This window comes from Hipposideros armiger, unplaced genomic scaffold (assembly GCF_001890085.2).
Source record: "Hipposideros armiger isolate ML-2016 unplaced genomic scaffold, ASM189008v1 scaffold_128, whole genome shotgun sequence".
Lineage (NCBI taxonomy): Eukaryota > Metazoa > Chordata > Mammalia > Chiroptera > Hipposideridae > Hipposideros > Hipposideros armiger.
The window spans coordinates 3,085,913-3,108,532 of record NW_017731478.1 but is presented as its reverse complement, the minus strand read 5'-3'; the positions used below and the strand labels follow the sequence as shown (position 1 = coordinate 3,108,532).

Below are 22,620 nucleotides of genomic sequence, written 5' to 3'. Positions count from 1 at the left end.
TATCATCCTAGTGATATGGGATTTCCCTGGATGCTTTCTGTGCTTTTGCAGAAATACATTAATATTATCATGTAAAAACAAAACAAAACAGAGGTGGCCGGTTGGCTCAGTTGGTTAGAGCACAGTGCTCATAACACCAAGGTTGCCAGTTCGATCCCCACATGGGCCACTGAGTTGTGCCCTCCACAACTAGACTGAAGACAACTACTTGACTTGGAGCTGATGGGTCCTGGAAAAAACGCCTTCCACAACTAGATGAAACAACTCCTTGACTTGGAGCTGATGAGTCCTGAAAAAACACTCTGTTCCCCAATAAAAATTTAAAAAACAAAACAAATCAAAACAAAACAAATGGGCCATTAATCACAAAACTCTCCCCCCCAACTTCACTTCCAAGGACTCCTCTCCCACTCCCAGCTCTAACGGGCTCGTCCCCCTCCCCTCCACCACACCCCCACCCCTACCCCTCATTAGATGTGGAGAACCAGCCTGGCTCCTAGGACACCTACCTTTCCAATTTCATCCTTCAGTGTGTATTGATTCAGCTGGACACAATCCTGGAAAGTTAAGTAGAAACACACACAGGATGTGAATTGTAAGTTTGCAGCTAGATAAAATTTTCACAAATGAAACAAACACTTGCAACCAGAACCCAAATCATAAAAGAATACATTCCCAACTCCCCAGCAGCATCTCCCAGTCACTGGCCCCTTCCAGGGGGACCGCTGTCGCGACTTCTAACAGCAGTTTTTTTTGTACGTTGTAAAAATGTAATCACACAGTGTGTACGCTTTTAATACCCATTTTTAAAAGGTGTCCCCACCTATAAAAAGTTAATTTTAAATTAAACAAGTAATCCATGATTATGTTGTCCTGTAAAAACATAAAGTGATCCAATAAGAGACAATCTATGTGACCTTGGGACAAACAAAAGGTTTCTTAGATAATACACAAAAAGTGCAAAATATAAAAGGAAAGAAATTTTGACGGGACTTCCATCAAAATTAAAACTTTTGCTCTTCAAGACACAACTAAGAAAATGAAAGGCAAGCCACAGACTGAAAGACACTATTTGTGACACACGTTATCAGACAAAGGACTGGTAACCCCGCTGCAGTGAACTTTTCTGTGTGTAGCCATCTCCAACTGTGAAAGTTCTACCTGGCCTTCCAAATGTAGTTAAATATCAGCCCCTTCAGAAAACCGTTCCTAATTTCCAGGCTTCTCCCAATTAAGCTCATTCATTCCTTCAACAAATGTCTTCCAGCTCCTACTATGGATAGGAACTGTGCGAGGTGCTGGGGACACTGGTGGACAAGACTACATTCCAGAGAGCTTACACTGCAGCCGAGAGGAGAGAAGCAATAAGCAACTAAACACACACACAAGATAATCAGATGATGAGGAGCGCTGTGGAGGAAAGTCAGCAGGGCAGCCGGACAGACAGGGCCTGGGGGCTGCGGGCTGCTTAGAGAGGGCAGTCTGAGACCTTTAGGAGGAGGTGACCTATGAGATCAGATGTGGATGTCAGATGGAGGTGACCTTGCAAAGATGGGAGAGGTTCCAAACAGAGCGGACAGCAAAGACACAGGCCTAAGGTGGGATGAACTTGGGGATGTGAGGTATGTAAGGCAGTGTGTACGGATGGAGCTCTGTGACTCAGCAGCAGAAACGTAAGAGTCAGGGCAGGACACGGGGCAGGGGCAGATTACACAGGGCCCTGTGAGGCTGATGGGGGTCTGAGTTCTAGTCTACCTCCCAGCTTACTATAAGGTCACATGAGAAATGCATTTACAGGGCTGAGCACCGAGTCTGGTGCAGGCACACACTCGGCTACACGGGTCAGTCACGTTGTTAAGCCATGAGGCCTCTCAGTGACCTGCCATCCCCATTTCAGAGCCCTCAGCACAACTTCCACATGCCGGGTCCTGCATCTCTCTGCTCAAGGCTCTCTCTGGTTGCAGAGCTGCCCTGCCCTTAGTCAGGGCAAGTCACCCATCCCAGCAGCCCTCACCTGAGACAGCCAGGAGTTGCTGGAAAAGTCCCAACTCCGTCAGCCTCAGGTGGGATAACCCGAAGGCTTACCTATTCTACCTGTCTCTCCCAGACAGATGGAGCCCCAGGTGCCCACAGTGGTAACCCACTCCATAACTGCACGTTTCCTTGACTTCCCTTCTGTCTCTCCTTCCTGACCTGGGTTTCCTGGGGTTACCTCCCAAATCCTCCCGGGGGAGCTCACCCAACACAAAGACCCCGGGGCCCAGCTCCTGACTGCTCACGCACCTGCATACCAGTGATGGAGACGTGGTGGGACTCCACCGTGGGCCGCCGGGGCAGCCGCGGCGAGGACTGCGGGGAGCTGACAGGCGAGGAGGGCTGGACACAGCGTCCATTCGCGTCTAGCTGGGACCGCTCCTGCAGAGACAGCTTGCGACTGGAGAGGTGGGGCCGGGTCTGGGACCCGGCGTCCCGGGCGACCTCTGGGCCATCGGTCTCCAGGGGCGGGTCCCGGGCCAGGCCGCGGTCCACAGCGCAACCCGGCTCACACTCAGTAACCACGATGAAGGACTCCATGCCCAGGCGGATGCTCAGGGATGAGAGGCCCCGTAGGGCCTCGCAGGGCTTCTGGCCTTCGCTGTTGCTGCTGCCACCTCCGCCCCCCAGCTCATCCTGGGGGGCGGCCCGGTCGCTGCTGGGCTGGCTAGAGACGCATGATGACATGGTGCATGCGCCAACCTCATCCAACATGGACACGCGGGGGCAGTGCCATCGGGCAGCGGCGCCACCTGCAGAGAGAGGAGGGGTCAGCCAACCCCACCCCGGGGCCGGGGCCAGGGCCAGGGCCAGGGACCAGGTCCTCTGCGGGCCCAGGTTGGTGCCTCATTCCTGCCTCGGGTTGACATCCTAAACAAATCTGGCAAAACATGATGTGATCTGATCTGAGTGGATACAGAAGCGCAAACCCCACATTTCTTTATTTTAAAAGCCCCTCCTCACATACAGAACAAGAATTCCAAATTCAACTCCAAGGGGAAACAATACGAGAAAAGCCCGAAACAGGGCACACAGGCTTCCTAGAGAGCCCACAGCTACTTCCAGCTCAGGCCACCTGTTGCTAAGCAGGGATCTGGGTCTAGTACCGCCTGGCTGTCCCTTTTTTTTTCTTTGTCCTCAAGAGAAGCCCTACACCCAGGATGTTCGATGAGATGTCTTGATCGGCTCTTGTTAATTAGCAATTATTTCGAATAGTTTTGACTGCTGGGCAGGCCAAATGAAACACTTCCGCACGGCGACCTCTGGGCCGCATCACTTCACCAGGGCGATGATTCAGACGGCACTTCACAGTTTACGGAACATCTTCCACACATCAGCATAGTCTCACAAGCACCGTAGGCTGCTGGTTTGCTATCAGACCCCCATTCTGTAAATGGGGGAACTGACCCTAGAGAAGGAAAAGAGATTTGTCCAAGGTCTCCTAATGCAAAGCCCACGTGAACAGCAGTCCGGGGAGGGACAGGCGTGCCCAGAGTGTGAGCCAGGACAGTCTGTGTTGTCTGAGGAGCCAGGCTCGACATATCTACTATCTAAAGTTTTCCTAGTTCAGCCCCCAGCTGGAGCCTGCCAGACGTAACACAAACGTGAGGTCAAAAAACGCTACTATCAAATAGCTTGGTGGGTCCTCAAAAAATTAAACAGGGAGTTACCCCATGGCCTAGCAATTCTGTTCCTAGGTATATACCCAAATAGCATTATTCACCGCGGCCGAAAGCAGAAACAACCTCCGTACCCATCAACAGATGAATGGATAAGCAAAACCTGGTCGATCCACACACTGGACTATGACTCAGGCCTAAAAAGGAATGAAACGCTGGCATGTGCTACAATCTAGATGAACCTCAAAAACCTCATGCTGAGTGAAGAAAGCCAGACCCAAAAGGTCACATCTGTATGATTCTACTTATACAAAATTTCTAGAATAGGCAAGTCCCTCGACAAAAAAGTAGATTAGTGGTTGCCTAGGACTGAGGAGGTGCTGGGCAGAAAAAGTGTGACTGCTAATGGGGACAGGGTCTCCTTCTGGGGTGATGAAAATGTTCTGGAACTAGAGAGAGGGGGTGGTTGAGTGACACTGTGAATGCACTAAATACCACTGAATTGTATATTTTTAAATGGTTGATTTTAGGTTATATGAATTTAAAAAAAAAAAAGATAGACACACTCCCTTAGACTGTCAATTCCTTCCATCTCTCGGACAGAATATTAACCTTTGGTTCATGTATTTGACAAATTCTGCTGGACAAATGTCACAAGGTGCCACTGGAATTCAGGGAGTACATCTGCAGATGTGGACGGTGGCAGCTTCGTGCCGATCACCCACATCACCAAGGTGCCAGGAAAACAGTCAGTGCTGAGTCGAGAGATTTTATGAATAAATAACATTACTTCTTGATGATACTGGGTGGCAGTGAGGGGACGGAGAGGACGGTACATATGGGAGCAGAAAGCCAGTGCTCCCTGGAGAAACTGGATGAGGGACACAGAAAGGCCACTTGCCCTCTTGGGACAGTCCTACAAGAAGTATTTATGGAACAATCTGGACAGTGACGTAGACAGATGGGGTCCCTGCTCTCGTGGAGCACGGAAAGACCAATGGAAAGGCATTAAAGAAATAACCACAGTGTCCCGGCCCAGACACAGGCACAATTTATGAACATGGTTCAAGGTAAAGGAACACCACAAAACCCAAATCATGCGACAAGATGCTCAGCCTCAGTTATAGTAAGAGAAGTGCAAATTCAAATTATAAGGAAATGGTTTGTCAGGTCCTCAAAAAGTTAAATGCAGAATTACCACATGATCCAGCAACCCCTCTCCTAAGTATATACCCCGAAGAATTGAAAGCAGGGATTCAAACAGACACATACACACCAGTATTTATAGAGGCATCATCCGCAATAGCCAAAAGATGGAAACAACCCAAGTGTCTATCAACTAATGAAGGATAAAAAGAATGTGGTCTATCCATACCATGGAATATTCAGCCACAAAAAGGGATAAGGTTCTGACATGTGCTACAACGTGAGAACATGCTAAGTGAAACACGCCAGATGTTAAAGTACAAATACTCTATGATTTCACTTACATGAGGAACCTAAAATAGGAAAATTTCAGAGAGCGAAATTAGAATAGAGGTTACCCGGGGCTGGCGGAGAGGGCGACTGGGGAGTTACGGTTTAAGCGGTACAGGGTTCCTGTTTGGGGTGATGAAAAAGTTCTGGAAATCGTGGTGATGGTTGCGCAACATTGTAAACTTAACTAACCTTAACTGTCACTGAACCATACACCTAAAAATGGTTAAAGTTGTAAATTTTGTGTTATGTACATATTACTAAAATGAAGGAAAATAATAATAAAGCTCCAATGAAAACCACTTCTTTCGACTATCAGATAGGAAAAGGCAAAAAATGTGATAATAACACCTTTTGGGGGAGGGGGTAATTATCCTATGGACAACCTCACACATGTAAAAAACAATGCACGTACAAGATTATCTGGTTTGAAACGACCCTGCACAGGGGACTGAGTTAATAAAATGAGGTGCATGCATCCCAGGAGAAAAACCATGCATCAAATTTAAAAGAGGTGACTCTCTACTTCCTAACATGAATTAGCTCCAAGACACACTGTTACATGGAAAAAAACCCAAAGCATTAGTATGCTGCTGTTGGCAGAAGGAGAGAAGACCATTCATGCGTACACAAATGCACGTGCACAGCATATTTCTGGAAAGATACATGAGAAAATGGTAACAGAGGCCCCAAGGGGAAATACCTGGTTTGCAGAAGTAGGGGGACAGGGTGGAAGGGACTTACGTTTCACTGTTTCTACCTTTACTTTAAAAACCAAAATTCAGAAATGAATTTTTTAAAAGAAAGGTCACTGTGGCCATGTTAGGAGTTAGGGTGAGAGGCCGGGGAGGGAGCAGTTGGTCCATCTCCTATTCCTCTACCCCCACCTTTACTGTATCTGAGAAAGAAATCATTGACTGTGTTCCTGTCTTGGCTTCCCTATCAGTCAAAGAACACAGCCCAAGTTCAACGTTCTCAGTGGCCCCAGCTGCTGTGACTTTCCATAACCCTTTTATGATCCTTGTCTCCCAGGAAGGGGAAAGCAGGGCCCCTGAAGTTCGACTGCTTGGGCTCACCGTGGACAAGTGACTTAGCCTCTCTCAGCCTCAGTTTTCTTATCTATAAAATGGGCGCTCGCCCGACAGTCACGACGATTATTAAATGAGCTAAGCACTCAATATCCACTCTGGTACGTGGTTAAGTGCTCAAAAGCTATTCTTTCCCACAAATAACTGCTGAATGCCTACTACCTGCCAGGCTGTGTCCTAGAATGTCACGATGAGGTGCTGATGTCCAAGGAGGCCAGCCTGCTCAGGGGTAGGTTCCAGAGCCCTGGCCAGGTGGGCCTGCCTCCCCCCAGGGCAGGGGAGCAGTTCTGATGGCCTGTCTTCCCTCCCAGAGCCACCTCTGACAGGACTGCACAGTTCCTGAAAAGAAAACGGGTCTGGCAGCACCTGAGAAAGTTAATGGAGAATTTTTTTTTCTTGCCAAAAGAAAAACAATTGCTTATTGATCTCCACTCCAGGCCAAGGACACCAAGCCATCCGCCTCCAGCAGAGCTGCTTTTAATCAGTCTCCTTGACAAGCTGGCATCTGGCCGGGCCTTGGCCTTGAGGTCTGGAGGAGGGAGGAGAGGAGATATGCAGAGGCTGAGACTGAGATGGGTGCCGGCGTGCTGAGGGGGCAGGTGCGGTCAGGTCTCAGAGAGGAGAGCTCAGACCTCAGTGCCTCAAGGCCGCCTGGAAGCCGCAGGTCTGCGGCGGGGCAGGCAAGCATGGCCATTCGGCCTGAGGAATCAGATCTGCCACTGACCCTGCAGACTCCAAGCCGATGTTCTTCTGACAGGTTGTAGGGTCAATGAAACCTATCAACACCCTCAACCAAGAGAAAAAAATTGTACAAAAAGACAATGGTTTGCAATAATAACAGCAATAGCTAACCTCCCCCTGAGCACTTACCATGCACCAGGCACCACTAACTGCTCTGCCTGGGTCATTTAATCTTCACAGGTCCTCTGCGAGGAAGGCTAAGTAAGGCTAAGCATTCGATTTCGATTTCAGGGCCCCAGAGTAAGAGGACCTTTCTGCAAAGATGCTTGGTTTTGATAAAATGCCAAGAGCCCTCCCCCCTGAGCCTCCTGCTCCAACCCTTCGTCCTTCCCCAGCCCGGAAGGCCTCCCCTACTGCCCTTGGCTTGCAACCCTGAGCTCCCCTCTGCTCTCACAGGGCAGCTCAGCGGAGCCACCAGACCCTTCCTGGAGCAGATGGACCAGGGCTCAGGGCCAGGATGAAAGAAAACGGTCCTTCCTCTGCCAGGAAGCCAAGTGGCACAGGTCTCTAGGAAACACGTTTCCATTTCCTGTGGGCCAATTCCAACCTGTGCCTGCTCACCAAATTACGAGCCACCACGGGAGCCGCAGAGTGCCAGTGAGCGTGCCAGGGACATACCCGACCTGAGACACACCTTGTGCAGGGTCCCGTGAGGTCCTGGGCATCAAGGGACAACAAAGGGGGGCCCCAGATAGCTGCAAGGACCCTGCCAAGGCCATGGAGGATGTCCTTGGCCAGCCACTTCCTCTCTCGTGTGGGGAAACTGAGGACCAGAGAGGTTCTAAAGGAAATCCACTCACCTAAGTGTTCTTTCAAGTAATTACTAAGGACCTACTGCATGCTGGGTAAAGAAAACAGGCACGATTTCTTAAAAGTAGGCACACAAGTGACTCTACAAGCACAAACTGGGGGAGGAAACCAGGATGAGATCAAAGAGAACAGAGGTGCCCTGCTTTAGATCTGAATGGGAGGGGAGTCCAGGGAGGCCTACCTGTGGGGAAATTACATTTAGGCTGAGAGCTCCAGGGAGAATAGGTGCTGAGGGGGCAGGAAGCTGTTCCAGGCAGAGGAAATAGCTTCTGAGAAGGGCCTGTGGCAGGAAAGAGGTGGGAGAGTGAAGGGAACAGAAAGGAGGCCCCTGGGGTGGCCAGCGGAGGAGGTGGGGATGGGCTGGAGGGGCTGAAGGGGCCAGAGCGCGAGAGCTTTGGAGGTAGCTGATGGCGAGTGGAAGGGGCGTCCTAGGGCAGACAGAGACCCCACTCTGCACCTGTTACGAGTTGAATTGTGCCCCCCCAAAAAGATATCTTACAGTCCTCACCCCAGGACCTCCGAATGTGGCCTGATTTGGAAAGACGGTCTTTACGGATCTAATCAAGTTAGAATGAGGTCAGTAGAGTGGGTCCTAATCCACTATGACTGGTGTCCTTATCAAAAGGAAAAATGTGTGGACACAGAGGCCCACATGCAGGGAGGAGAACGCCCTGAGAATAGGAAAGCAGAGGCCGGGTGCTGCTGCACCTATAAGCCAAGGAACGCCAACGACTGCCCGCAAGCCACAGAAGCCGGGAGAGAAGCCTGGGGCAGATGCGCCCTCGTGGCCAGAAGGAACCAACCCTGCCAACACCCTGACCTCGCACTTCTGGCCTCCAGAACTGAGAGAGAATCCACTTCTGTTGTTTAAGCCCCCCCCCCCCCCCCCCCCCCCCCGCATGTGGTCCTTTATCACAGCAGCTCTCAGCAAACTAACACAGCTCCCCACCCAACCAGAGAAGCTGGCTGCCTCAGAGGCCACAATTCCAAAGGTGTTTCCCAGAGCCTGAGGGGAAGTCGCGGGAGGCCCAGGGGTACTAGCCACAGCGCTGAGGTGTGACACCAGTGGGAATGGTCCAAATGCAGGACCTTGGCCCAGCCAAGCAGTCTTATCAGATTCAGTATCACCAACTCTTACAACCATCTCTCCTTGAACACTCTTTACTCTGGAGGCATTGAAACTGATCAGTCTTCCCATAGACAAAGGCCCTCCCTTGGCAGATGGCAGGAGGACTAGCTCTGGCCTCCGAGTGCACAGACCCCACCCCCATCACAGTCCTTAGAGCAAAGAGATGACAAATGGTGACTCTCGGGTGACCTCTGGTCACCAACGTATTTAGCTTGGACTACAGTGTGTCTAAAAACTACTAGAAGATGCCAACATTTCAGCGCTTGGGAGCTTTCAGGTCGAAATCAAAATTTCCAGTCTCTTAAAGAACTGGACACTGACAGCATGGGGCGGCCTGTCTTCTGTCCTGGAGACAACTCGCTGCATCTTTGGACAGCACGCCACAGTCCTCACCACACCCCCTTGCCTGCCCAACACGAGGACAGGCTGAGTGCCACCTCACATGCCCGCCCCTTTTCCACACCTCACGACCTCTCTCACCCCTACAGGCCCTGCTCTGAGATGCATTCGATGTTAGTGCTAACAACAGCACACATCAGTGGTCACCTGCTCCAGCCATTTCATTTCACCAGAGAGAAAACAAAGGCTCAGAAAGATTTACTGACTTGCCCAAAGTCACGCAGTGGTTCTAGGCCGAGCTAAAATTGGTCTGAGTCTTTCAGGAGGGGACTAAAAACTACAGGTACAGTCTTGCAATGTCCATGTCTTATGTCCTGAATCAAGTCCAAGCTGGGCTAAATCTCTAACAAAGGAAAGCATGTAGCTCATTCCTCTGCTTTCTTCAGACGGCCACCTGTGCGAGAGGGGAAAGAGTGAAGGCATGGGGACTTCCAGGGCTCAGGAAGAAATTCACAAGATTTGGGCACGGAGAATTGACTGAACTTACGAGCGCATGGCCTTTCTTGTTCACTGCTGAACTCCAGGACCGAGAACTTTCTAGAATACTACTGGCACTCAGTCAATATTGGCTAGCGATCACTGTTTATTTCACTCAGCCCAAAGCCACTCAAAAGTCAGGAGCTTTCTTTAGCTGGCCTAGAACCCACGCTCCTTTCGTCCGATAACAGCAGGCGAATTTATGTCTGGGAACCCATCTTTCCGTGTGAAAGGTCACTCCATGGAGCTGTCTGCACCATCCGCTTTGGAGGTCCCCATGTGACTCACGGCTGGTTAACTGGGCATCAACTGCTCTGGTCAAGTGATTGATGCAAGAGTAGATATGTGAGCCAAGCAGTCTACCAAGCTTTGCTCTAAGATTCTGGGGAAGTATCCGGCGCACATCCCTTCTCCTTAGCCACATGACCTTGGGGACAAGAGTACCTACCTCACCTACAGCACAGGCTCCTGCACACAGAAAATGCTCCCCAAATGGAAGCTGTTGCCAACAAAGCACTTCTGCAGCTGTAAAGTTCAAGCCCTGCAATTGGTTTTAATTTATAGGGAAACAAAACAATTTTTTATCTCTAATCCCATCATGCTAACTTAACTCTTTTCCTCTTCCCCTCCCAATCTTGCCCATATGCATCACTTTTCACTAAATTAAAGAGTCACGTAACTACAATATCTTTTCGCATCCTAAGAATTCGCACGCACTCTCACATGGCTTTCATAATGGGCGCAGAGGGGCTGCGAGATGGAGTCGCTGAGACCCCGGGAGGTGAGGTAACCTGTCCAAGGCAGCCCAGCAGGTTCCAGGATGGGCCTGGAGAAGAACCAGGTGTCCTGACTCCTGTGGCCTGTGTTCCCTGCGGCCCTCGACGCTTAGAGAGCAAGAAGCTCAATCATCTAAGAGTTGCTAGGCAGCTACTGTTCAGTCAGTGATGGAGAGCACTGGCCCCGATCACATAGCCAGGTAGCCAACGGCAGGTGTGCACTGGTGGCCCCCACTCTGAGGAGTGAGGAAGTGCAAATGTGTGGGTGGGAGTGGGGGCATTCAGAAAAGAGGGGTAGGAGCCATCTTCCTTCCTCTTCTCCCCCTGAGTCCCTCCCAAACTTTCACTGAACAAACCCAAGGAAGAGGCAGGGAAACAAGTGGCATTGCAACTTCTAATGAAAAAAGAAAGACTCTGACTCGACAGTTCTGCAGCTCAGCAAACCAGAGACAGAGGGGGCCATCCCCGCATCCACGGGCATCCTGCCACCCACCCATGGCACTCCCGCCACCCTTTTCCCTGCTGGTTAGGAGGTGATGCTAAATCTAGCTCCCTCCCTCCCTCTCTCCCCAGCCTCCAGCACAAGGCAAACCCTGGCAGGGGTGGAGAGGGGCTGGGAGCGGGCTCTGGGGACCCCACCCTACCCCCCACACCTGGACCCAAAGGGTGGGAAATTCTCTGAGATGAATCTAAATGAAATCTCTTTCCGCCAGAAGACCTGAAGGCAAAATCCCAAAGTACCTTTAAGGCCGCACAGGGAGGTACCATTTCCTCCACAGCCTGCCCCACACACAAACCACTGGTTCCCCATTTAAACTTCTCCAGCAGAGGCATCTCTGATACCACCCACAATGCCCCTTCCTCACCCACTTACTTCCTACCTTGTGTCCAAGCCACAAAGACCTTGGCTTCCCGGTGCCTCCCAGCCAGCATTTCCTCAGGGGACCATCCCTCACTCTCCTCCAGGATGCAATTAGCATTTTTCTCTCTCCCACTTCCATCTCTCAACTATTTACAGGAGCCACCAGGATAAAAAGAGACAACTTAAAAATAGTTTCCCAGCAGCTTTCAGGATGGGGTGGGGGTGGGGTACCACAGACTCTTGGAATTTTTTTTCTCTCCTTTTCAAAAAGGGAAAATTGCTAGAATCGTTTATCTTTTCCAAAGCGCTCCCCAACAGTTCATTCACAGACCACTCACCTGGGAGTTCCTGAGGTGCAGGAAACAATCCCCCGCGTTCCTCAGTTCCCAGGGCAGAGCTTGTCACCAGCCCCCAAAAAGTGTGGGTTCCGTGAAAGCTCCTCAGGGTTCCAGAGCCAGAGCTAAGTAACACAGGCGCCCTGCTCTGCCCTCTTTCCATCACCTCCTGGGCCTCGTTCCAGCCTTCCCAAAACACGGGCCAGTCAACAAAACGAAACTTGGGCTTTTCCTGTGCTTAAAATGTTTCATGATTGAATAAGAAGAATTCAGGGGCAACCAACACGACTGAAACTGAAAAACATCAGGGGCTAAAATAATTCCTTCCCCAATTTTGGTCACTAACATCCCCCAGCAGGGAATGCCAGAGCTGGGGTTTTCCCCTAAAAGTCTCACCAAACTCACCTCCTTTTAAATATGCTTTTTTTTCTTTTTTCTTTTTTTGGTTTTGTTAAGGAAGGGACCCAAGCATGGAAGAAGGAAAAGATAATCATTCCGACTCTCATTTTTCAGAGAGCAAAACCATTGGGAAATTATTTCCACGCCATCACCTCCTGGAGGAGGTGGGAGTCCACACCCTGAGAAAATGGGCATCCTTTACCAGCAGGCGGAGAGAGGACAAGGGAGACTCCAGAACTCAGCATTAGAAGGCCTGTCAGGAAGCCATACAGATCCCAGGGGACCTGAGCCTTGAATTTCTCATCTGTAAAATGGAGCCCCCACGGCCTACCTAGAGGGTAGCTGCACAGTCATTCTCTGTATCAAAGTGCCCAGCTCACAGCATGGCTCATAGTCAAGACCCTGCTCTCCTTTCTGTGCTCCACCTTCCACAGCGGTCACATGGGAGGGGTTGAGGGGCTGGTCTTTTCTGAGTCACTGGTGGACATTCCTGGCAAAGCTACCGGGAGGGACGGGAGCTGACTCCATGCCTGGCCACAGGGTTAGGGCACTATCTGCCTGGTGAGGCTTTCTTCACTTTGTGGGTTTACATACCTGGAAAAAGTCTCACAAAATATACACTAATGAAATCACATGGGGACCTACATTTAACACATCATGGTGACTGAAAAGAATGGAGCTGAATGGAATCAAGACTTTCCCTGAAGATCACACTTGTACTACCTGTGCACGGACGGCCCTGGAGGGGGTGATGGGCTTAGAAGGGAGCTAGGATTCTTGTACGGGAGCAGGTGAGGGTGAAATTAAGCAAGTCCCAAAAACCTTGTTCTGGGAAGCTGATCCCCCATTAACTTCAGAGAACCTCTCTGCCATCACCCTCTCCCTGCAAATGGAGTGACAAAATAACGTTTTGTGCCCAGAGGTTTATTAGTTGGAGGTTGCAGAGGCAGAGGAATGCATAAAGTGACCTTAAGAAGTACTTACGATGGAAGCAATTCAAGCGTCCATCAGCTGATGAATGGATAAACAAAATGTGGTCCCTCCACACAAAGGAATATTACGCAGCCATAAAAAGGAAGCACTGAGATATTCTACAACATGGATGAACCTTGTAAATATTATGCTCGATGGAAGAAGCCAGACACAAAAGGTCCCATGTTATTAACAGCCTGAAAGAAGAAAAGTCCATTGCATAAGAGAAATGTAATTTCCTCAGCCTCCAGGAAAGAGGGCATGGAGTGAGGGTGAAGACCGCTGCAGAGCCATGAAGCCAGGCCCCTGTAACCGGGAGAGCAAACCATCTGCGAAAAACCGCAATACAACGCCCTCTGATCCAAAGGAAAATCTGAAATAACATTTGCCCCAAGTCTCCTGGATCAGGAAATGAAATGGGAACCACATGCTCCCCACAGCCACCAGAAAAAAGTATGCCAGGGAGAACGTCAGCAGTGACCCTAAACAAGTTATTTTGCTTCTCTGAGCCCTTCCATAAAACGGGTTCACAGTGGGATAAGGGCGGCTCTGACCCATGTTAAAATCTGAGCCCAAATGCCTTGAAATCAGGTTTGTCCTACCCCACCCAGATCATCACTTCCTCCTAAGAGAGGTGCCTCCCCACCCACCAGCCCATCCTGGATCCAGGCTGAGGCGCTCAAGGAGCCTGCAGCAAGTTTCCTCTGCCAGGTCTTCCTGTCCTGGGTCTTTCCCCTTCTCCTCCCATCCAATCTCTATTTTTAAACTCATCCTTCAAGGCTCAGCACAAACACACCTCCTTCAGGGAGCCTCCTGGATTCCCNAGCCACCAGACCCTTCCTGGAGCAGATGGACCAGGGCTCAGGGCCAGGATGAAAGAAAACGGTCCTTCCTCTGCCAGGAAGCCAAGTGGCACAGGACTCTAGGAAACACGTTCCCATTTCCTGCGGGCCAATTCCAACCTGTGCCTGTTCACCAAATTACGAGCCACCACGGGAGCCGCAGAGTGCCAGTGAGCGTGCCAGGGACATACCCGACCTGAGACACACCTTGTGCAGGGTCCCATGAGATCCTGGGCATCAAGGGACAACAAAGGGGGGCCCCAGATAGCTGCAAGGACCCTGCCAAGGCCATGGAGGATGTCCTTGGCCAGCCACTTCCTCTCTCGTGTGGGGAAACTGAGGACCAGAGAGGTTCTAAAGGAAATCCACTCACCTAAGTGTTCTTTCAAGTAATTACTAAGGACCTACTGCATGCTGGGTAAAGAAAACAGGCATGATTTCTTAAAAGTAGGCACACAAGTGACTCTACAAGCACAAACTGGGGGAGGAAACCAGGATGAGATCAAAGAGAACAGAGGTGCCCTGCTTTAGATCTGAATGGGAGGGGAGTCCAGGGAGGCCTTCCTGCGGGGAGATTACATTTAGGCTGAGAGCTCCAGGGAGAATAGGTGCTGAGGGGGCAGGAAGCTGTTCCAGGCAGAGGAAATAGCTTCTGAGAAGGGCCTGTGGCAGGAAAGAGGTGGGAGAGTGAAGGGAACAGAAAGGAGGCCCCTGGGGTGGCCAGCGGAGGAGGTGGGGATGGGCTGGAGGGGCTGAAGGGGCCAGAGCGCGAGAGCTTTGGAGGTAGCTGATGGCGAGTGGAAGGGGCGTCCTAGGGCAGACAGAGACCCCACTCTGCACCTGTTACGAGTTGAATTGTGCCCCCCCAAAAAGATATCTTACAGTCCTCACCCCAGGACCTCCGAATGTGGCCTGATTTGGAAAGACGGTCTTTACGGATCTAATCAAGTTAGAATGAGGTCAGTAGAGTGGGTCCTAATCCACTATGACTGGTGTCCTTATCAAAAGGAAAAATGTGTGGACACAGAGGCCCACATGCAGGGAGGAGAACGCCCTGAGAATAGGAAAGCAGAGGCCGGGTGCTGCTGCACCTATAAGCCAAGGAACGCCAACGACTGCCCGCAAGCCACAGAAGCCGGGAGAGAAGCCTGGGGCAGATGCGCCCTCGTGGCCAGAAGGAACCAACCCTGCCAACACCCTGACCTCGCACTTCTGGCCTCCAGAACTGAGAGAGAATCCACTTCTGTTGTTTAAGCCCCCCCCCCCCCCCCCCCCCCCCCGCATGTGGTCCTTTATCACAGCAGCTCTCAGCAAACTAACACAGCTCCCCACCCAACCAGAGAAGCTGGCTGCCTCAGAGGCCACAATTCCAAAGGTGTTTCCCAGAGCCTGAGGGGAAGTCGCGGGAGGCCCAGGGGTACTAGCCACAGCGCTGAGGTGTGACACCAGTGGGAATGGTCCAAATGCAGGACCTTGGCCCAGCCAAGCAGTCTTATCAGATTCAGTATCACCAACTCTTACAACCATCTCTCCTTGAACACTCTTTACTCTGGAGGCATTGAAACTGATCAGTCTTCCCATAGACAAAGGCCCTCCCTTGGCAGATGGCAGGAGGACTAGCTCTGGCCTCCGAGTGCACAGACCCCACCCCCATCACAGTCCTTAGAGCAAAGAGATGACAAATGGTGACTCTCGGGTGACCTCTGGTCACCAACGTATTTAGCTTGGACTACAGTGTGTCTAAAAACTACTAGAAGATGCCAACATTTCAGCGCTTGGGAGCTTTCAGGTCGAAATCAAAATTTCCAGTCTCTTAAAGAACTGGACACTGACAGCATGGGGCGGCCTGTCTTCTGTCCTGGAGACAACTCGCTGCATCTTTGGACAGCACGCCACAGTCCTCACCACACCCCCTTGCCTGCCCAACACGAGGACAGGCTGAGTGCCACCTCACATGCCCGCCCCTTTTCCACACCTCACGACCTCTCTCACCCCTACAGGCCCTGCTCTGAGATGCATTCGATGTTAGTGCTAACAACAGCACACATCAGTGGTCACCTGCTCCAGCCATTTCATTTCACCAGAGAGAAAACAAAGGCTCAGAAAGATTTACTGACTTGCCCAAAGTCACGCAGTGGTTCTAGGCCGAGCTAAAATTGGTCTGAGTCTTTCAGGAGGGGACTAAAAACTACAGGTACAGTCTTGCAATGTCCATGTCTTATGTCCTGAATCAAGTCCAAGCTGGGCTAAATCTCTAACAAAGGAAAGCATGTAGCTCATTCCTCTGCTTTCTTCAGACGGCCACCTGTGCGAGAGGGGAAAGAGTGAAGGCATGGGGACTTCCAGGGCTCAGGAAGAAATTCACAAGATTTGGGCACGGAGAATTGACTGAACTTACGAGCGCATGGCCTTTCTTGTTCACTGCTGAACTCCAGGACCGAGAACTTTCTAGAATACTACTGGCACTCAGTCAATATTGGCTAGCGATCACTGTTTATTTCACTCAGCCCAAAGCCACTCAAAAGTCAGGAGCTTTCTTTAGCTGGCCTAGAACCCACGCTCCTTTCGTCCGATAACAGCAGGCGAATTTATGTCTGGGAACCCATCTTTCCGTGTGAAAGGTCACTCCATGGAGCTGTCTGCACCATCCGCTTTGGAGGTCCCCATGTGACTCACGGCTGGTTAACTGGGCATCAACTGCTCTGGTCAAGTGATTGATGCAAGAGTAGATATGTGAGCCAAGCAGTCTACCAAGCTTTGCTCTAAGATTCTGGGGAAGTATCCGGCGCACATCCCTTCTCCTTAGCCACATGACCTTGGGGACAAGAGTACCTACCTCACCTACAGCACAGGCTCCTGCACACAGAAAATGCTCCCCAAATGGAAGCTGTTGCCAACAAAGCACTTCTGCAGCTGTAAAGTTCAAGCCCTGCAATTGGTTTTAATTTATAGGGAAACAAAACAATTTTTTATCTCTAATCCCATCATGCTAACTTAACTCTTTTCCTCTTCCCCTCCCAATCTTGCCCATATGCATCACTTTTCACTAAATTAAAGAGTCACGTAACTACAATATCTTTTCGCATCCTAAGAATTCGCACGCACTCTCACATGGCTTTCATAATGGGCGCAGAGGGGCTGCGAGATGGAGTCGCTGAGACCCCGGGAGGTGAGGTAACCTGTCCAAGGCAGCCCAGCAGGTTCCAGGATGGGCCTGGAGAAGAACCAGGTGTCCTGACTCCTGTGGCCTGTGTTCCCTGCGGCCCTCGACGCTTAGAGAGCAAGAAGCTCAATCATCTAAGAGTTGCTAGGCAGCTACTGTTCAGTCAGTGATGGAGAGCACTGGCCCCGATCACATAGCCAGGTAGCCAACGGCAGGTGTGCACTGGTGGCCCCCACTCTGAGGAGTGAGGAAGTGCAAATGTGTGGGTGGGAGTGGGGGCATTCAGAAAAGAGGGGTAGGAGCCATCTTCCTTCCTCTTCTCCCCCTGAGTCCCTCCCAAACTTTCACTGAACAAACCCAAGGAAGAGGCAGGGAAACAAGTGGCATTGCAACTTCTAATGAAAAAAGAAAGACTCTGACTCGACAGTTCTGCAGCTCAGCAAACCAGAGACAGAGGGGGCCATCCCCGCATCCACGGGCATCCTGCCACCCACCCATGGCACTCCCGCCACCCTTTTCCCTGCTGGTTAGGAGGTGATGCTAAATCTAGCTCCCTCCCTCCCTCTCTCCCCAGCCTCCAGCACAAGGCAAACCCTGGCAGGGGTGGAGAGGGGCTGGGAGCGGGCTCTGGGGACCCCACCCTACCCCCCACACCTGGACCCAAAGGGTGGGAAATTCTCTGAGATGAATCTAAATGAAATCTCTTTCCGCCAGAAGACCTGAAGGCAAAATCCCAAAGTACCTTTAAGGCCGCACAGGGAGGTACCATTTCCTCCACAGCCTGCCCCACACACAAACCACTGGTTCCCCATTTAAACTTCTCCAGCAGAGGCATCTCTGATACCACCCACAATGCCCCTTCCTCACCCACTTACTTCCTACCTTGTGTCCAAGCCACAAAGACCTTGGCTTCCCGGTGCCTCCCAGCCAGCATTTCCTCAGGGGACCATCCCTCACTCTCCTCCAGGATGCAATTAGCATTTTTCTCTCTCCCACTTCCATCTCTCAACTATTTACAGGAGCCACCAGGATAAAAAGAGACAACTTAAAAATAGTTTCCCAGCAGCTTTCAGGATGGGGTGGGGGTGGGGTACCACAGACTCTTGGAATTTTTTTTCTCTCCTTTTCAAAAAGGGAAAATTGCTAGAATCGTTTATCTTTTCCAAAGCGCTCCCCAACAGTTCATTCACAGACCACTCACCTGGGAGTTCCTGAGGTGCAGGAAACAATCCCCCGCGTTCCTCAGTTCCCAGGGCAGAGCTTGTCACCAGCCCCCAAAAAGTGTGGGTTCCGTGAAAGCTCCTCAGGGTTCCAGAGCCAGAGCTAAGTAACACAGGCGCCCTGCTCTGCCCTCTTTCCATCACCTCCTGGGCCTCGTTCCAGCCTTCCCAAAACACGGGCCAGTCAACAAAACGAAACTTGGGCTTTTCCTGTGCTTAAAATGTTTCATGATTGAATAAAAAGAATTCAGGGGCAACCAACACGACTGAAACTGAAAAACATCAGGGGCTAAAATAATTCCTTCCCCAATTTTGGTCACTAACATCCCCCAGCAGGGAATGCCAGAGCTGGGGTTTTCCCCTAAAAGTCTCACCAAACTCACCTCCTTTTAAATATGCTTTTTTTTCTTTTTTCTTTTTTTGGTTTTGTTAAGGAAGGGACCCAAGCATGGAAGAAGGAAAAGATAATCATTCCGACTCTCATTTTTCAGAGAGCAAAACCATTGGGAAATTATTTCCACGCCATCACCTCCTGGAGGAGGTGGGAGTCCACACCCTGAGAAAATGGGCATCCTTTACCAGCAGGCGGAGAGAGGACAAGGGAGACTCCAGAACTCAGCATTAGAAGGCCTGTCAGGAAGCCATACAGATCCCAGGGGACCTGAGCCTTGAATTTCTCATCTGTAAAATGGAGCCCCCACGGCCTACCTAGAGGGTAGCTGCACAGTCATTCTCTGTATCAAAGTGCCCAGCTCACAGCATGGCTCATAGTCAAGACCCTGCTCTCCTTTCTGTGCTCCACCTTCCACAGCGGTCACATGGGAGGGGTTGAGGGGCTGGTCTTTTCTGAGTCACTGGTGGACATTCCTGGCAAAGCTACCGGGAGGGACGGGAGCTGACTCCATGCCTGGCCACAGGGTTAGGGCACTATCTGCCTGGTGAGGCTTTCTTCACTTTGTGGGTTTACATACCTGGAAAAAGTCTCACAAAATATACACTAATGAAATCACATGGGGACCTACATTTAACACATCATGGTGACTGAAAAGAATGGAGCTGAATGGAATCAAGACTTTCCCTGAAGATCACACTTGTACTACCTGTGCACGGACGGCCCTGGAGGGGGTGATGGGCTTAGAAGGGAGCTAGGATTCTTGTACGGGAGCAGGTGAGGGTGAAATTAAGCAAGTCCCAAAAACCTTGTTCTGGGAAGCTGATCCCCCATTAACTTCAGAGAACCTCTCTGCCATCACCCTCTCCCTGCAAATGGAGTGACAAAATAACGTTTTGTGCCCAGAGGTTTATTAGTTGGAGGTTGCAGAGGCAGAGGAATGCATAAAGTGACCTTAAGAAGTACTTACGATGGAAGCAATTCAAGCGTCCATCAGCTGATGAATGGATAAACAAAATGTGGTCCCTCCACACAAAGGAATATTACGCAGCCATAAAAAGGAAGCACTGAGATATTCTACAACATGGATGAACCTTGTAAATATTATGCTCGATGGAAGAAGCCAGACACAAAAGGTCCCATGTTATTAACAGCCTGAAAGAAGAAAAGTCCATTGCATAAGAGAAATGTAATTTCCTCAGCCTCCAGGAAAGAGGGCATGGAGTGAGGGTGAAGACCGCTGCAGAGCCATGAAGCCAGGCCCCTGTAACCGGGAGAGCAAACCATCTGCGAAAAACCGCAATACAACGCCCTCTGATCCAAAGGAAAATCTGAAATAACATTTGCCCCAAGTCTCCTGGATCAGGAAATGAAATGGGAACCACATGCTCCCCACAGCCACCAGAAAAAAGTATGCCAGGGAGAACGTCAGCAGTGACCCTAAACAAGTTATTTTGCTTCTCTGAGCCCTTCCATAAAACGGGTTCACAGTGGGATAAGGGCGGCTCTGACCCATGTTAAAATCTGAGCCCAAATGCCTTGAAATCAGGTTTGTCCTACCCCACCCAGATCATCACTTCCTCCTAAGAGAGGTGCCTCCCCACCCACCAGCCCATCCTGGATCCAGGCTGAGGCGCTCAAGGAGCCTGCAGCAAGTTTCCTCTGCCAGGTCTTCCTGTCCTGGGTCTTTCCCCTTCTCCTCCCATCCAATCTCTATTTTTAAACTCATCCTTCAAGGCTCAGCACAAACACACCTCCTTCAGGGAGCCTCCTGGATTCCCACCAGCCAGAAAGGATGTCTCCAGAACCCCCTGCTTCCTTCATTCCCACACCACTTATTCCTCCTGGTGCACTCCTGGCATCTAGGGCAGGGCAATTCTCCACGCCTGCCGTGGATTTGGCTTGTCTGCAGGACATTTGGCAGCCCCACCTCCTGCCAACCAAAAAGCCAGGCAAGCTCAGCATCATTTTGACAACCAAAACTCACCTCCACACTTTTCCAAACACTTGCCAGGAGGGTAGGACCACCCCTGATGAGAGCTGCATCATTATTCGTACATATATTTGGCTACCAGCCCATTAACCACCCGGGAGCAAAGAAACACCAAAGTTGGTCAGCATCACCACCATGTCTGCTTAGATCTGTGTCCTCATAGGCAGACTGAATAAACATATCTGGACTCAAGAAACCAAGGGTGGCCTTCCAAGGGTTTCTGCTCTAGAACAGGTGGTAGAGTGCAAAGGCTCTAGGACCTGACATACTTGGGTTGGCTGTGTGACCCTGGGCAAGTTACTTAACCTCTCTGAGCCCCTCCATAGAATGAGGCTAACTCCTAGCAGCACTGCAGGATTGTCTGGAGCCTCAATCTCCTCATCTCTACAGGGGGGATAAAAATCTCAGCCTCGGCAGGACGGCAGGACGCTGGTAGGCATTAAGTGAGAGAATGCATGCAGCCCATAGCATAGTCTTTAGGGGCTCATCAAATGGTAGCTATATTACAAAAATACGACATGTGCTCTCACTACAAATGGCTGCTTTCTATATAGGAAAGGTTTATGAGCAGGAAGGAGGGTCCAGGCTCACCACGAAGCTGCATTTACATAGCATGCACACTGTTGATTCTTAAGTTGCATGTCTTTGTGGGGTGGTTTGGGAGGAGGGGTCTAACTCCCCCAAAGCCCTCTTCCTGTTGGAGCCCCTGCCTCCCCCTAGGGACAAGGGCACCTATGGGGACAAAGAGCTGGCACCTATGGGGGAAAAGAGCTATCCCCATCTCTGTCCTCCGGGGGCAGAGCCAGGACAGGGGAGTAATAAATGACTACACAGCTTTAGGGCACGTGAAGTTTCTGTCTCTATGGCTGTGGGGACTACCAGACCGAGGAAAGCAAAAGTTGCCTCTAAGGAACTGGACACTGCACGTCCCACCCCGAGGGCAGCGTGCCCCTCCCTTGCTGATAGCACTGAGTTCCCCGCTCCTCAAACGCCACCCCCCCCGTACCCCAACCTTCTGGGGGAGATGGGAGGGGCTGAGGTGCACCCTCTCCAGCGCCAAGTGACAGCAGCCAGGGCAGCTGGCAGAGCTGTGAAAACATTCCGCTTCCCAACCTGGGCAGCGGAGGGGGTGGGAAAGCCAGGAAAAAGCTTGAGGATGGAGCGGGTGGGACCCCAAACACCAAGACCCAATGGGGAGCCGGTAGAGCCCAGAATCCCCTTGTCCCAAAGAGTCAGGCAGAAGGTGCCGGTAAAGGCACCTACCTCTCTGCATGCCCAGCGTGCTGCGGCCCGAGGTGAATTTAGGTCAAAAGGACCAAGGCTGTGAGGTTCCGGCCGAGAGACGGAGGGCGGGGGAAGGAGGGACGAAAGCAAAGAGCCGACTGTGGAGAGGCAGCAGTCCCCGTCCCCACAGCTGCTGGCCTAGGGTCCTGCCGCCTGGTGTCCATCCCCCCCGGGGCCTGGATTAGCCCCCAAGACCAGCGGGGTGCGTAGGTGGAGTGCTCCAAGTCCGTGGGCCCTCTCCTCCCCTGCACGCTCCAGTTTCCCCCACCTGTCAGACACAAGGAGTGGGCCTAGGCCGCCTTCCAAGATTCTAGGCTGACCCGGCCCCGGTGACCTCGGTTCCAAACTCCGGGACCGCTCCTGCCACCCCGGGCCGGGCGCGGCCCAGCCCAGCGGCAACCCCGAGGCTCCGGCACTCCAAGGATGCGGAGGAAGGGGCGCAGGGGACCTCGTCCCCCACGTGGCGGGACGTAGGGAGGAGCACACGGGGTCCCCTCAGACGAGGGAGGATGGGGTTGGCCTCAGGGCTTTGTCTGCGATCCCGGCAGTGGTTCCCCGCCCCCAGAGGCCGAGGGCGCTACGCTGCGGCAGCTGCTTCCTCCGCCCGCGG

The 22,620-nt window shown here is 51.4% G+C and overlaps 1 protein-coding gene across 2 annotated transcripts in view; it reads right to left on the bottom strand.

The window, feature by feature from the left end:
- CAMKK2 (calcium/calmodulin dependent protein kinase kinase 2) overlaps positions 1-11,844 on the bottom strand; it is a 41,011-nt gene extending 29,167 nt beyond the window's left edge. The window contains exons 1-3 of one of the 2 annotated variants that reach the window (XM_019648979.1): positions 11,750-11,844; positions 2,284-2,786; positions 510-557 (exon numbers count right to left, since the gene is read on the bottom strand). In XM_019648979.1, the coding sequence (XP_019504524.1) occupies positions 510-557; positions 2,284-2,748 (513 nt within the window). In that variant the 5' untranslated portion in view covers positions 2,749-2,786; positions 11,750-11,844. The remainder of the gene's footprint in view (positions 1-509; positions 558-2,283; positions 2,787-11,749) is intronic. The other variant, XM_019648978.1, reaches the window with a different exon arrangement.
- Positions 11,845-22,620: the final 10,776 nt, after the last annotated feature.